Here is a 12,277-nt window from a genome sequence, read left to right on the forward strand (position 1 = left end):
CCACCACAGCATGTCGCCGGGTAACTATACACACATCTCGTCACTACTGTATGCGCGCCACTCGCGCTCCGGGCACGACGAGCGCCCGCGGCCACGAGGCGTCGGAGCCGCCTTCCCTCCCCCACCACAGCATGTCGCCGGGTAACTATACACACATCTCGTCACTACTGGATGCGCGCCACTCGCGCTCCGGGCACGACGAGCGCCCGCGGCCACGAGGCGTCGGAGCCGCCTTCCCTCCCCCACCACAGCATGTCGCCGGGTAACTATACACACATCTCGTCACTACTGTATGCGCGCCACTCGCGCTCCGGGCACGACGAGCGGCCGCGGCCACGAGGCGTCGGAGCCGCCTTCCCTCCCCCACCACAGCATGTCGCCGGGTAACTATACACACATCTCGTCACTACTGTATGCGCGCCACTCGCGCTCCGGGCACGACGAGCGCCCGCGGCCACGAGGCGTCGGAGCCGCCTTCCCTCCCCCACCACAGCATGTCGCCGGGTAACTATACACACATCTCGTCACTACTGTATGCGCGCCACTCGCGCTCCGGGCACGACGAGCGGCCGCGGCCACGAGGCGTCGGAGCCGCCTTCCCTCCCCCACCACAGCATGTCGCCGGGTAACTATACACACATCTCGTCACTACTGTATGCGCGCCACTCGCGCTCCGGGCACGACGAGCGCCCGCTGCCACGAGGCGTCGGAGCCGCCTTCCCTCCCCCACCACAGCATGTCGCCGGGTAACTATACACACATCTCGTCCTACTGTATGCGCGCCACTCGCCCTCCGGGCACGACGAGCGCCCGCGGCCACGAGGCGTCGGAGCCGCCTTCCCTCCCCCACCACAGCCTGTCGCCGGGTAACTATACACACCTCTCGTCACTACTGTCTGCGCGCCACTCGCGCTCCGGGCACGACGAGCGCCCGCGGCCACGAGGCGTCGGAGCCGCCTTCCCTCCCCCACCACAGCATGTCGCCGGGTAACTATACACACATCTCGTCACTACTGTATGCGCGCCACTCGCGCTCCGGGCACGACGAGCGCCCGCGGCCACGAGGCGTCGGAGCCGCCTTCCCTCCCCCACCACAGCATGTCGCCGGGTAACTATACACACATCTCGTCACTACTGTATGCGCGCCACTCGCGCTCCGGGCACGACGAGCGCCCGCGGCCACGAGGCGTCGGAGCCGCCTTCCCTCCCCCACCACAGCATGTCGCCGGGTAACTATACACACATCTCGTCACTACTGTATGCGCGCCACTCGCGCTCCGGGCACGACGAGCGCCCGCGGCCACGAGGCGTCGGAGCCGCCTTCCCTCCCCCACCACAGCATGTCGCCGGGTAACTATACACACATCTCATCACTACTGTTCCGACATACTGGTATGATGGAAAGGGACAACGATTATTAGCGGCATCGTTACTTTAGTACACGTTTATGAATATGGGGATTAATGTGTAATTCGATCGATTATCATAGATAATAGAGCTTTGGCGATCGTTTTACAATAAACTACCCGCAGTGGTCAAAATTGCAGCTTCTCTTCCATAAGTTTCCTCATTAATTTCTACCCCTATATTTAATAGTTGCGAAAATGATTATTACAATTAACCTTGTCCAGTATCTAAAAGTTTTTCAAATGACCATACGAATCAAGTTTTATCGTGTAATTGCAAATATATTTATTTTTATTTATTTAAATACACAATAAGAAATACACAGAATAATTCTTTTTACATATTTTTTCGCCAAACTGCTTGACAGTTTGTTGGCGAACGGTAGCACTCAACATTCTTCCTTAATCTACTGTGTAAGGTACTAACAGCAAATATGAATCCTAGAAGGGGCATTACATAATAAAAATTCTTCATTGTACAGCAGTTCCGGGTACAGCGAACGTCGCGGCGATGGCGACTACAAACCTTCTTCATTCAAAGTCAACAGGAAACTGGAGGTCATGGAGAAAATGGGTAAGTAATAGACGGTCCCCACTGAATGAGTCGCCTCGCGAGGAAAGCTCAAACCTCAACGACAGCTCGGGCTATAAAGACATGCCTTGCTTGTGGCATCGTAGTAAATCGGGCGTAATTTTTTCCAGACAGGTCACAAATGAGTTTTTCTCAAACTTACAATGAAATGTTAACATGACTTATTACCCTTACGGGCGAGGGACGGGCCAATACCCTTAATTGTATATTATTCAACGAAGTAGGCAAGAACAGAAGAGCTCCAGAACGAGCTACATGCGCGGAGCGTCCTGTACCCGGATCGTAACGGGACTGTCCTAATCGCTACATAGTCGCTCTAAGTACAAATACACATTATTGTATATTATTCAACGAAGTAGGCAAGAACAGAAGAGCTCCGGAACGAGGTAGTTGCGCGGACCGTCCTGTACCCGGATCGTAACGGGACTGTCCTGGTCGCTACATAGCCGCTCTGTGTACAGGCCGGTCCGCGGGACCACCTTGTACTCTACACTATTACTCATAACCACTCACGAGCTTTTGGTAACTGTAGTTGCCAGCTGTCACCCTTATTTTATTATAATAATAGGGAGCGTGCATAATAAGCAGTTTGGTTTTACACGGGGTCGCTCGACAACCGATGCTGGTGTTGAGCTAATTAAGCATATCTTCGATGCCTGGGAGGAGTCACGAGATGCTATAGGTATCTTCTGTGATTTGTCTAAGGCCTTCGACTGCGTTTGTCATGAAACATTAATCAGGAAACTACACTATTATGGAGTTAGAGGAGCGGCACTGGATTTACTTAAGTCCTACTTAAATGGTAGAATACAAAGGGTCGATGTGAATGGACAGCGATCACCGGGGTCATTGGTCTCTATGGGTGTACCACAGGGGTCAATATTGGGACCTTTCCTGTTCCTTATCTACATAAATGACTTGCCATTCCTTGTAAAGACCCACCATGATATAGTATTGTTTGCAGACGACACTTCACTTATTTTCAAAGTCAAACGACAGCAACAAGCTTACAATGATGTAAACGATGCTATTTCTAAAGTAGTAAATTGGTTCAATGTTAATAATTTATTGTTAAATGAGAATAAGACTAAATGTATTAAGTTTGTCACTAGTAATGTAAGGCATGTACAAACAAGTGTCATTGTGAAGGATGAGGAATTGGAATTAGTTGATAGTACAGTTTTTCTTGGTATAACTTTAGATTCTAAACTCCAGTGGGGTCCCCATATTGCTACTCTTTCGAATAGACTGAGTTCTGCAGCTTTTGCAGTAAGCAAAATCCGTCAGTTAACTGATGTCAAAACAGCTCGATTAGTATATTTTAGTTACTTCCATAGCATTATGTCATATGGTATTTTACTGTGGGGTGGTGCTTCAGAGATAAATACCATTTTTGTTCTGCAGAAGAGGGCTATTCGAGCAATATATAAAATGAACCATAGAGACTCACTGAGAGATAAATTTAAGGAAATTGACATCATGACAGTGCACTGTCAATACATTTATGAGAATATTCTGTATGTGCATAAAAATATTGCCGATTTTAAGAAAAATTGTGACATTCATAATATTAATACTAGAAATAAACATAAGCTCGCCGTGCCCTTCACTCGGCTCCATAAAATTAAAAAATCATTCATGGGTAATTGTGTGAGATTTTATAATAAACTTCCAAACCATATTACTGAGTTACCAATTAATAAATTTAAGAATCATGTAAAGCGTAAACTTATTTCTAAAGCTTATTATACCACACAAGACTACATGAATGATAAAACAACGTGGGATTAATTGTGATTCGAAATGATTAATTATTTATTATATTTGAATAATGATGATGAAATGGATATTCCAATGCATGTATTTCCTTTGTTGTTTTTATTATATTTGTTTGACATTTAGAATTTATTCTAAAAACAATCTAGACTAGTATTTTTTATACATTTTTTTTTGTATGACTGTATTTTGTGAAAGTTTTAGTATTAAATTTGATCTATGAATTATATTCATTAGTATTATATATGGAATAATATTTACAACATCAATAAATTGCTCTGATAATTAGATTAAGATAATTATATGTAATACTGTCTTACTATTCATAAGTGCTTGTTGCTAGGCCTACATGAATAAAGTATATTTGAATTGAATTGAATTGAATTGCGTGCATGAACTGTAGGAGGCAGCACAGGAGCTGTCAGATTTTTGGCGCGAAGCGTAAATGTGATGTTTATTGTTCCGATGTAGCCCACAAGACGGCAGAGCCTACTATGCATAAGAAAACACTTGACGTGTAAATGTGCCTGTTTATAGTTCCGATTCAGACCACAAGATGGCAGACCCTCCAACGCGCACGGTCCCTATAGAAGTCACTGAAAAATATCAAGCACTCACGGTGCCAGAAGTGCCAGTAGGCCAAAAAAAAAAAGGAACGAGAAACTTGTCTCAATTTTTTTTGCAAAATACCATAAGCATTTTCGTCCCTTACAACCATTGGCTTGCCAGAAAGTGGAGATGAGCCGGATATTTCAGATACAAAAAACTCAAAAAATGGCGTGCTGATGAGATTTACTGCTCGTGTACAAAGGATCAGTTGTATTTTCAGCTGTCTTCAATCTTCACACCGCATCATCATGGTCACACACTGCAGTTTCAAAGAAATTTCATTTCTTGGAAAGGATCCCCTGTCGTGGAATTCTCAAGAACTCACGTGTAATGCGCTTACGTGTACATACGTGTACACGTTGTTAAATATAGGCAAAGCATGACATCCTTGATTTTGCAATACTTGTTTTTTTTTACTAAACCTGATGGAAAGACGAAAGAATAGAATAGATAAACAACAAAGAAAATGGAGCCGAAAAGTAGGGAGCTGTGCGGAGCTCCCTGTACACGGATCGTAACCTAGGGCTCTGTCCTAGTACATACGCGCTCTGCGTACAGGCCGGTCCGCGGGACTCTACACTACCCTGGCAAGAAACTGTTATATTAAAAACCTCGCAAATTACCATAGAAGCTATTTAAAATGATGTCCGCTACAAGAAATGTTGCCTGATGTTCAGAGAGGATGCTGAATATATTGAGCATGGGTCAGAGTTCCAAGCGCCGGTATTCGTTTCCGATCATGCGGGACAGTGCCCACAAGCGCTTGTTTGCCACCGACGTGGTATAAAAAAATCAAGAAGTCTGTAAGGAAGAAATCAAAAAAGGAATGAATATAGAAGTAATTTGAAACGAAAATGGAGTTTAAAAAGTAGGCAGTTGAGCGGAGCTGCCTGTACACGGATCGTACACACTACGGCTTATAGTCGTGGTGAATACGCGCTCGGCGTACAGGCCGGTCCGCGGGACTGTCTAGCACTCGACGAATTTCTTCCTTTTTACGACTACAAAATGAAAAGTAGGCATTTGTGTGGACACACACTACGGCTTATAGTCGTGGTAAATACGCGCTAAGCGTACAGGCCGGTCCGTAGGACCGTCTAGAACTCTACGAGTTTACGAAGTTGGAGCAGATACAGTTATGTTCCTGACTGTAAGGGTTGACAAACATTGATATACCTGAGGGCCGCGAGCAGGACTGAAATTATTAATTATTTTTAAAATTATGTTGCTGTTTTTATGTTACTGTATTGTACTTATATCATTCACTGTGTAATTGTAATATTCTGTCGTATAATATAATTATAACAGTTTTATAAACCATTTTTGTGATGTATTCGTTTCAGACTCGGATCTAGTTGCCGTTCTTAGTGATAGACGCCCATTATTACATGATCCTACAACGAATAAGTGAATGTAGTCGGCCGTTCCCTCAGGTCTGCAAATCAAGACCCCCGACGGGTCGATGGCCACGGCGCAGCAGCTTGCGCGCCGCCGCGCACGAGCCCGGCCAGCCCGCGCCCCTGCCTTCCTACTACAACCCCCAGGCGCCCTCCAACAAGATCCTGGACCAGGTAAGTCAGGGGTTCCTGTCACTCTTAATGCCCTGGGAGCCTAGTTAAGGTGACAGTCGTTCGTAATGACGGCTGATAATCATCGAGCAAGTAGAGTGGCTATGTTATTTTCTAAATGGTTCGATGGCGACGGCGCACGAACTCGGACACCCCTACCACTGCCTGACTATAACCCACGGGCGCCCTCCAACAAGATCCTTGACCAGGTAAGTCGGCTGTATTACCCAGCAGCCAACTGTCCCTCAGGCATGCAGATCAAACCCCGGACGGGTCAATGGTGACAGCAGCAGCTGCGAGCGGCCGCGTACGAACCCAGACACCCGTTCGATGGCGACTGCGCACGAACTCGGACCCCCGAACCCCGCCCACTGCCTGAGTACAACCCCCAGGTAGTGTAAAGTGAAATCTACCCACTCACTTTGTCACCCTTATTAGCTAATAGGCTAGGGATCTCAAAACTTTTTGACCCATACATAGGTCATGGACAAGTCTCCGCTCGTTGTCTCGGACCGGATGGGCAGCCTCATAATAAAATAAGTAAACCATTGGAGATTATGGCCTATAGATACCTTGCCACCGTGGGATACTTTCCTAACGCTTATCTGTATGTAATAACGAAAGATTAAAACGAACTAAATGTCTACTAACTTAAAATGTAAATTCTACATCCTACTGTCAAACTCTGCCCTTAAAATGTGACAAAATAAAACCCTAAAACTCAGATCTTTAACGCTTAATTCCTCCCAGGTGGCGAAACGCAAGCTGCTATGGGCACACAAGAAGGAAGAGAAGTCTGAAGCGGAAAAGGCGGCACCCTGGACCGGTACCCGCTTCGCGTCCGACCAGGACGGCAAGCAGGCATCCAAGTTCATGCGGCTTATGGGCATCAGAGACCCTGGTGAGTACTTTAGAGTTGGAAAATAGGTTCAGAGTTGAGGAAGCGGGGAGGGGGTGCACTGTGGGTGAAGTGGGGGTCATTCGTTTGTATTATATTAGCTTCTGCCCGCGCCTATGTCTGCATGGAATGATTATAAAACTCCTATCTTTCTAGTTTGTCTGTCCCATACCAAATGTCATCTAAATTGGTTCAACGGTTTAAGTGTGAAGAGGTAGATAGATATATTATCGTATTTATAATATGCTCAAATTATACGTAAAGATAATTTAATATATTTACTAGATGCTCTCCAAATCCGAGCACCATATAGCTGCCGTTGTAAAATTTAAGTGCAAATTTTTAGAAGTTTATACGTGAAAACTGACGTGGTGGGAGTCGTGTGATTTATTATATTAGTGCGAAATTTAGAATAAGTGTTCTAAACACAATAATACACATTGAATTTATTGAACAAGTTTATAAGAATCGTAACTATTTGCGTTCGGGCGCGCCGCCAAGTGTGCTATGACGTTCGTTGTGATTAATGACGGGGCCGTCATCACGTCAGGTTGAGCGTGCTTCCGATTGGCGGCGATTAGTCGCGCTGTCTGGCTTCTGATCACCTGCTTCTTATGTCTGAGATTTGGGAAGTTGATTGACAGCGAGCGCAAACAAAGCTTCTCCGTTTCTGCTTCGGCAAAAATGCTTTCGTATGATTGTCTGGTTGTTCTCCTGTTAAGGTCCCATTTTACAACCGATATATGGATTTTTTTGTCGATTCGATTTGTTCATGTTTCTTTAGAATGGCTAGCGTAAGTCCATTTGGGACTTGTTCTGTGTGGCTTAGACTTTTAGCTCAGGTGACATAGGTTACTATTTTGAACTAACTTCCAGAAAGAGGTTTTGTACGAAAAGGTCCAGTCTCTCGAGTCCAAGCCATGTCAAAAAAAACCTGTAAGTCTCAGGGTTTTTGACTTCATGCGGTAGACACAGAACGCGGGATTCTGGCTGTTAATATAGTGTTTCGCAACCTTTTATCAATTTAAAAATTATGCATTAGTTCCCATTATGTGATACTAATTTGTCAAACTAACATTTCTCCCACAGACGCAGTCAAACAAGAAGCCCCGGAGAAAACCGCAGACCCCATCAAAAAGCAAGAGGAACTTTTCCAAGCTATGCAAGCCCAGTACGAGGTGGCGCGCGCCACCACGCACACCATGCGGGGCGTGGGGCTCGGCTTCCAGCGCGGACAGTTCTAGTGCTAGTGCCTCTGTGAATGACTCAATCTAAAGTGACTAGTGAGTGATTTAGGATCAATGGGCTGTTCCATGGCAAGAAACTGCAAATGTTCTCTCCATCCCTTAACACAATGGTCAAACAGAAAGTACCGGACATCATCTAAAAGCAGGATGAGCTGTTCCAAGCCATGCAAGCGCAGTACGAGGTGGCGCGCGCCACCGCACACGGCGCAGGGCGTAGGACTGGTTCCAGCGGACAGTGTTAGTGCTAGTGTCTCAATGCGAACTTGCGAAGGACTGAATGTGACCCTTGAAATGAGTGAGTTTTTATTGGATCGTAGATGAAGTTGCAAAAATTGTGGCTCCCTGAAGGTGGCGTTAATCGCTCTGTGCATAACTGTGGCGGCTTCCTGGTAAATTTTATACACAATAAGTTATGTCAGATAACTTAATGTGTCTTGTCCACTGTCACTTGACCACTGTCAAATTGTGTGAAGATGTCCCATGAACATTAATTCGCATGGTTTTGACGTCATGCGTTATATTTCCCCACCATAATCTTCGCACATAGACGATAGGGCCCCGTGTACGTAATGTACGCGCGTGTACATCATGCATTAGGTAATTAAGCTGACAAATATGTAACTACTATGTTTTGCACTATTTTATACATCTTAATATTTAAAGCCTGACCAGTAATATATAATCACGCGCCATTTTGCGGAATTTGATGTGAACTAAATTTTTCATATTAAACTGAACTGTCACCCTATACATGAGAATAACAGCGCCCTCTTGACAATGATCATATATTTCTGGTCGGGCTTTATTTTGTCTGCGATTGTGCTGAGTGTCTGTCTATGTATATTTGAATGCTTTGACGGAAATCACAGACAATTAATGAATTGGGCTAATAGGGAATACGCGAAACTCTGCGTAGAGAGCGCCTCTAGCACATACTGAGGGCCTACCGCGAAACGAAAATCAGAAATCGAAATTTCGTTATTTGCCTCTCTAGCACTCTTGCACATTCGAGCAATAGAGAAGCAGATATTTTATAAATTTCGATTTTCGCGTTTCGCGTAAGGCTCTTTGTAAACCACCTTGATTCATCAATGACACAATGAAAATAGTGTGTATTTACTCTATGATTTACAATGTGTGCTAGTGCTGCACTCTGGTGGCAGAACATTGCAGTATAAAACGCCCTATAGAATAGAAATGCAGTTTTTTTTATGAAAGTCTCTGGTTTTAGGAAGTAGTTCTACCTACTGTAGTTGATAAATTGAAAGCATGAAAAGAATGATAATCTCAAATCTAAATGTCTTCCTTCTATGGTCCCATATTGAGGTTGTTATATATTATGTAATCGGAAAAATCACCCTCGTAAAATATAACTAATTTTTTTACTGGCTTACAACTAAAACGTGTACGATCCAAGTGTGAAAAATACGAAATTCGAAACGAGTGGCGATTAATAACATACACGATCGAAGTGAGTGTTTTAAATCGATAGGAGTTGCATATTACCTATTTAACTATCATACAACGTTTTACAGTACATATGGCCCTTTACATTTTGGGCATAGTTACATAATGTGCTAATTATCGCACTAGTGAGGTAAAGTAGCACCATATGTACTATATTACGATCATCATCAGACAGAGTTTAATATAGTGATCTATATTGTATTTTGAATATTATAATTACATTTAATACAGATCAGGCTGACAATATAGTTTAAATATTTGTTTTCATATGCTATTAACTATTATTCATATGTGACGTTACACGGCTAAAGGTACCTTATGGCTTGGCGCTTACGCTAGTATTAACGCTGCTCCAATCATCTGCGCTCTACCCTTTTTTCATTTTCATTTTCATTTATTCGTTGCAACCATGGTATTACAGATGTTCTTTAAATAGAGTACAATCATGGACCCTACTAGGGCGTAGCAACATTTTTATGTCTAAGTACTTATTTCTAAGGCACTCTCGGATGCGGAGCTACCTGACGTAACCGCCATAAGGTACCTTTGTCCATGAAACGTCACATATAAACTGTTTTGTGTACTGAGCTAGGCTCCAAAGCCAAAAGTCCTATTCCATTCTAAAATTTTGTAAAAATATTCTCATTATGGAAGCTATTTTTAAGAAATAGATTTTTGTACATATTATGATATTACTCAGAATGTTTGATGTGTATTTTTTTTTCGTTAGGTACAGATATATGGCACTAATATTTTTTTCATTGTAAAGACATTACGAAAGTAAAATGTGTGTCAAAGTTAAAGTATGGTAAAGTGTAAAATATGTATTAATACTATTATTGACACACTTGACTGGCAATTCATAAACGTTATTGGAATTATATAAAAAGCCAGCCATTTTAGAGTTTTCCAGGAATTAATTCCCAGCAAGCTGGAAATCGTCTTAATACCTTCATTTGGTTCTAAATTAGCATCCGAGTTTGCTCCATTCCAAGAGTTGTGTATAATTCTTTGGAGCCAACAGGCAAAAACACGGCTGTGTACCATTTTTTTTATAAAGGTACAATCTAGGCTAATAACACGCCGTGTCACTCAATTCTTCGAATAATATGAACTAAAAACCATGTGACTTAGTTATTCTATCATGCATGACCATGACCAAGTGCATGCATGGCCATATTTATTATAAGTCGCCAAGCTCGCCCGTACTACACCTTCCCGTACAAACGGAGTTTCGTTAACATTTTAAAACTACGTAGTGGATTTTAATGAACTTTGTGCAGTCAGCTGCAGCGAGAGGAGACCTCCTCCTGCATACAATCAATCTATGCTATTTTCGTTAATCATAATTTGGTTTTTCTCAGAAACGCGTAACTTTTCAGGATTGCCATAAAACAAACCCAACCTATCTATAGGATCACTTTACGAAAATCCTGAAAATTATGACCAATGATAATCTGTCATCAATCATTACATTATGACTTACAATAATTATGTTAAATAGAGTATCAGGGCAATCGAGCTAGTCGTTTTGAAATAAGAACGTAACTACGTTTTTATGGTGAACCGAGCTTGCTGCGGACTCATAATTCGTTTTATAATGTGTCCATGCAATTCTGCAGCTTGCATTTGTATGATTATTGGCTAAACAACTGAGTCACATGGTTTGTTAACATTCTTTTAGTTTCGATGTGTAATATAGACTAAAATAAGTCACTTTTTTACTTTTTTCTGCCTTAAGAAAAATATGTTTACAGTTGGTATTCTAGCACTGTTTATTAAAACAATGGTTTCCAATTGAACCATAGTCGATAATCTATTGATAATGCTAATGTAGATACTACATGCTATTTGTGTGATAAATTATATTCTAGTGAGAAATAATTATTGTGTGGTCACCGATTTTCCTCCTGTAATATTGATAGTCGGACCAAGATAAGTTGGCAACGGTTTTGACAGCCCAGACAGTGAAAGTATTATTTAAAATGTCAAACTTCTATGAAATTATGACAGGCTGGGCTATCAAAATCGTTGCCAACTTAGCTTGGTCTGACTCTAAATTTGTAATTCCTAGTAGATATAGGAAACGGTAGTCATAGTCCATGCAATGATTATTATTTTTAATGTATATGTAAGGTAATAAATGTTATTATTAAATTATATTTTATTTTACTTCTTAAAACATTAACCCCCTTATTCATAAACATGTACTAAAGTTACGATGCGCTGATCATCGTTTGTCCCTTTCCATCATACTAATACGTCGGAAAGGGACAAACAATGATCAGCAGCATCGCAACTTTAGTACACGTTTATGAATAACGGGGTTAGAATCTAAATCTATCGATTTATAATCTATCCTCCCACCAGTAACATGAGCACTCTTTGTTTATTGTCTCCGATTTGAATTTGGCGCCTTTTTCTACTGATAAAGTAGGTTTATTCACTGACAAATTTGGTTTGCCAGACTATATATGAGAAGCAGATAAAAGTAGTCGAAACACGTGTTTGGCCGTCTCGCTTGAGATCTTGGCTGGGGTTGGAGCGCCAGAGAAAGAGATAGACAAGTTTCGATATTCGCGTTCGATTGCCAACGGCGATAAAGAAAACATCAAAATTTGTTATCTGCCTCTATCGCTCTTGAACATTTGTGCATAGAGACGCAGATAAAGAAATTCGATTTTCGTGGTAGGGCCACTGAAAATTGCAGTTTT

The 12,277-nt window shown here is 42.6% G+C and overlaps 1 protein-coding gene across 1 annotated transcript in view; it reads left to right on the forward strand.

Moving 5' to 3' along the window:
• Window positions 1-11,723, forward strand: part of LOC133529289 (arginine/serine-rich coiled-coil protein 2-like) — a 28,583-nt gene extending 16,860 nt beyond the window's left edge. The window contains 7 exon segments of the mRNA XM_061866985.1: window positions 736-987; window positions 1,219-1,350; window positions 1,889-1,980; window positions 5,817-5,863; window positions 5,865-5,954; window positions 6,702-6,852; window positions 7,939-11,723. Of these exon segments, the coding sequence (XP_061722969.1) occupies window positions 736-987; window positions 1,219-1,350; window positions 1,889-1,980; window positions 5,817-5,863; window positions 5,865-5,954; window positions 6,702-6,852; window positions 7,939-8,093 (919 nt within the window). The 3' untranslated portion in view covers window positions 8,094-11,723.
• Window positions 11,724-12,277: the final 554 nt, after the last annotated feature.

Source organism: Cydia pomonella, chromosome 20 (genome assembly GCF_033807575.1).
Source record: "Cydia pomonella isolate Wapato2018A chromosome 20, ilCydPomo1, whole genome shotgun sequence".
NCBI classification, from domain to species: Eukaryota; Metazoa; Arthropoda; class Insecta; order Lepidoptera; family Tortricidae; genus Cydia; species Cydia pomonella.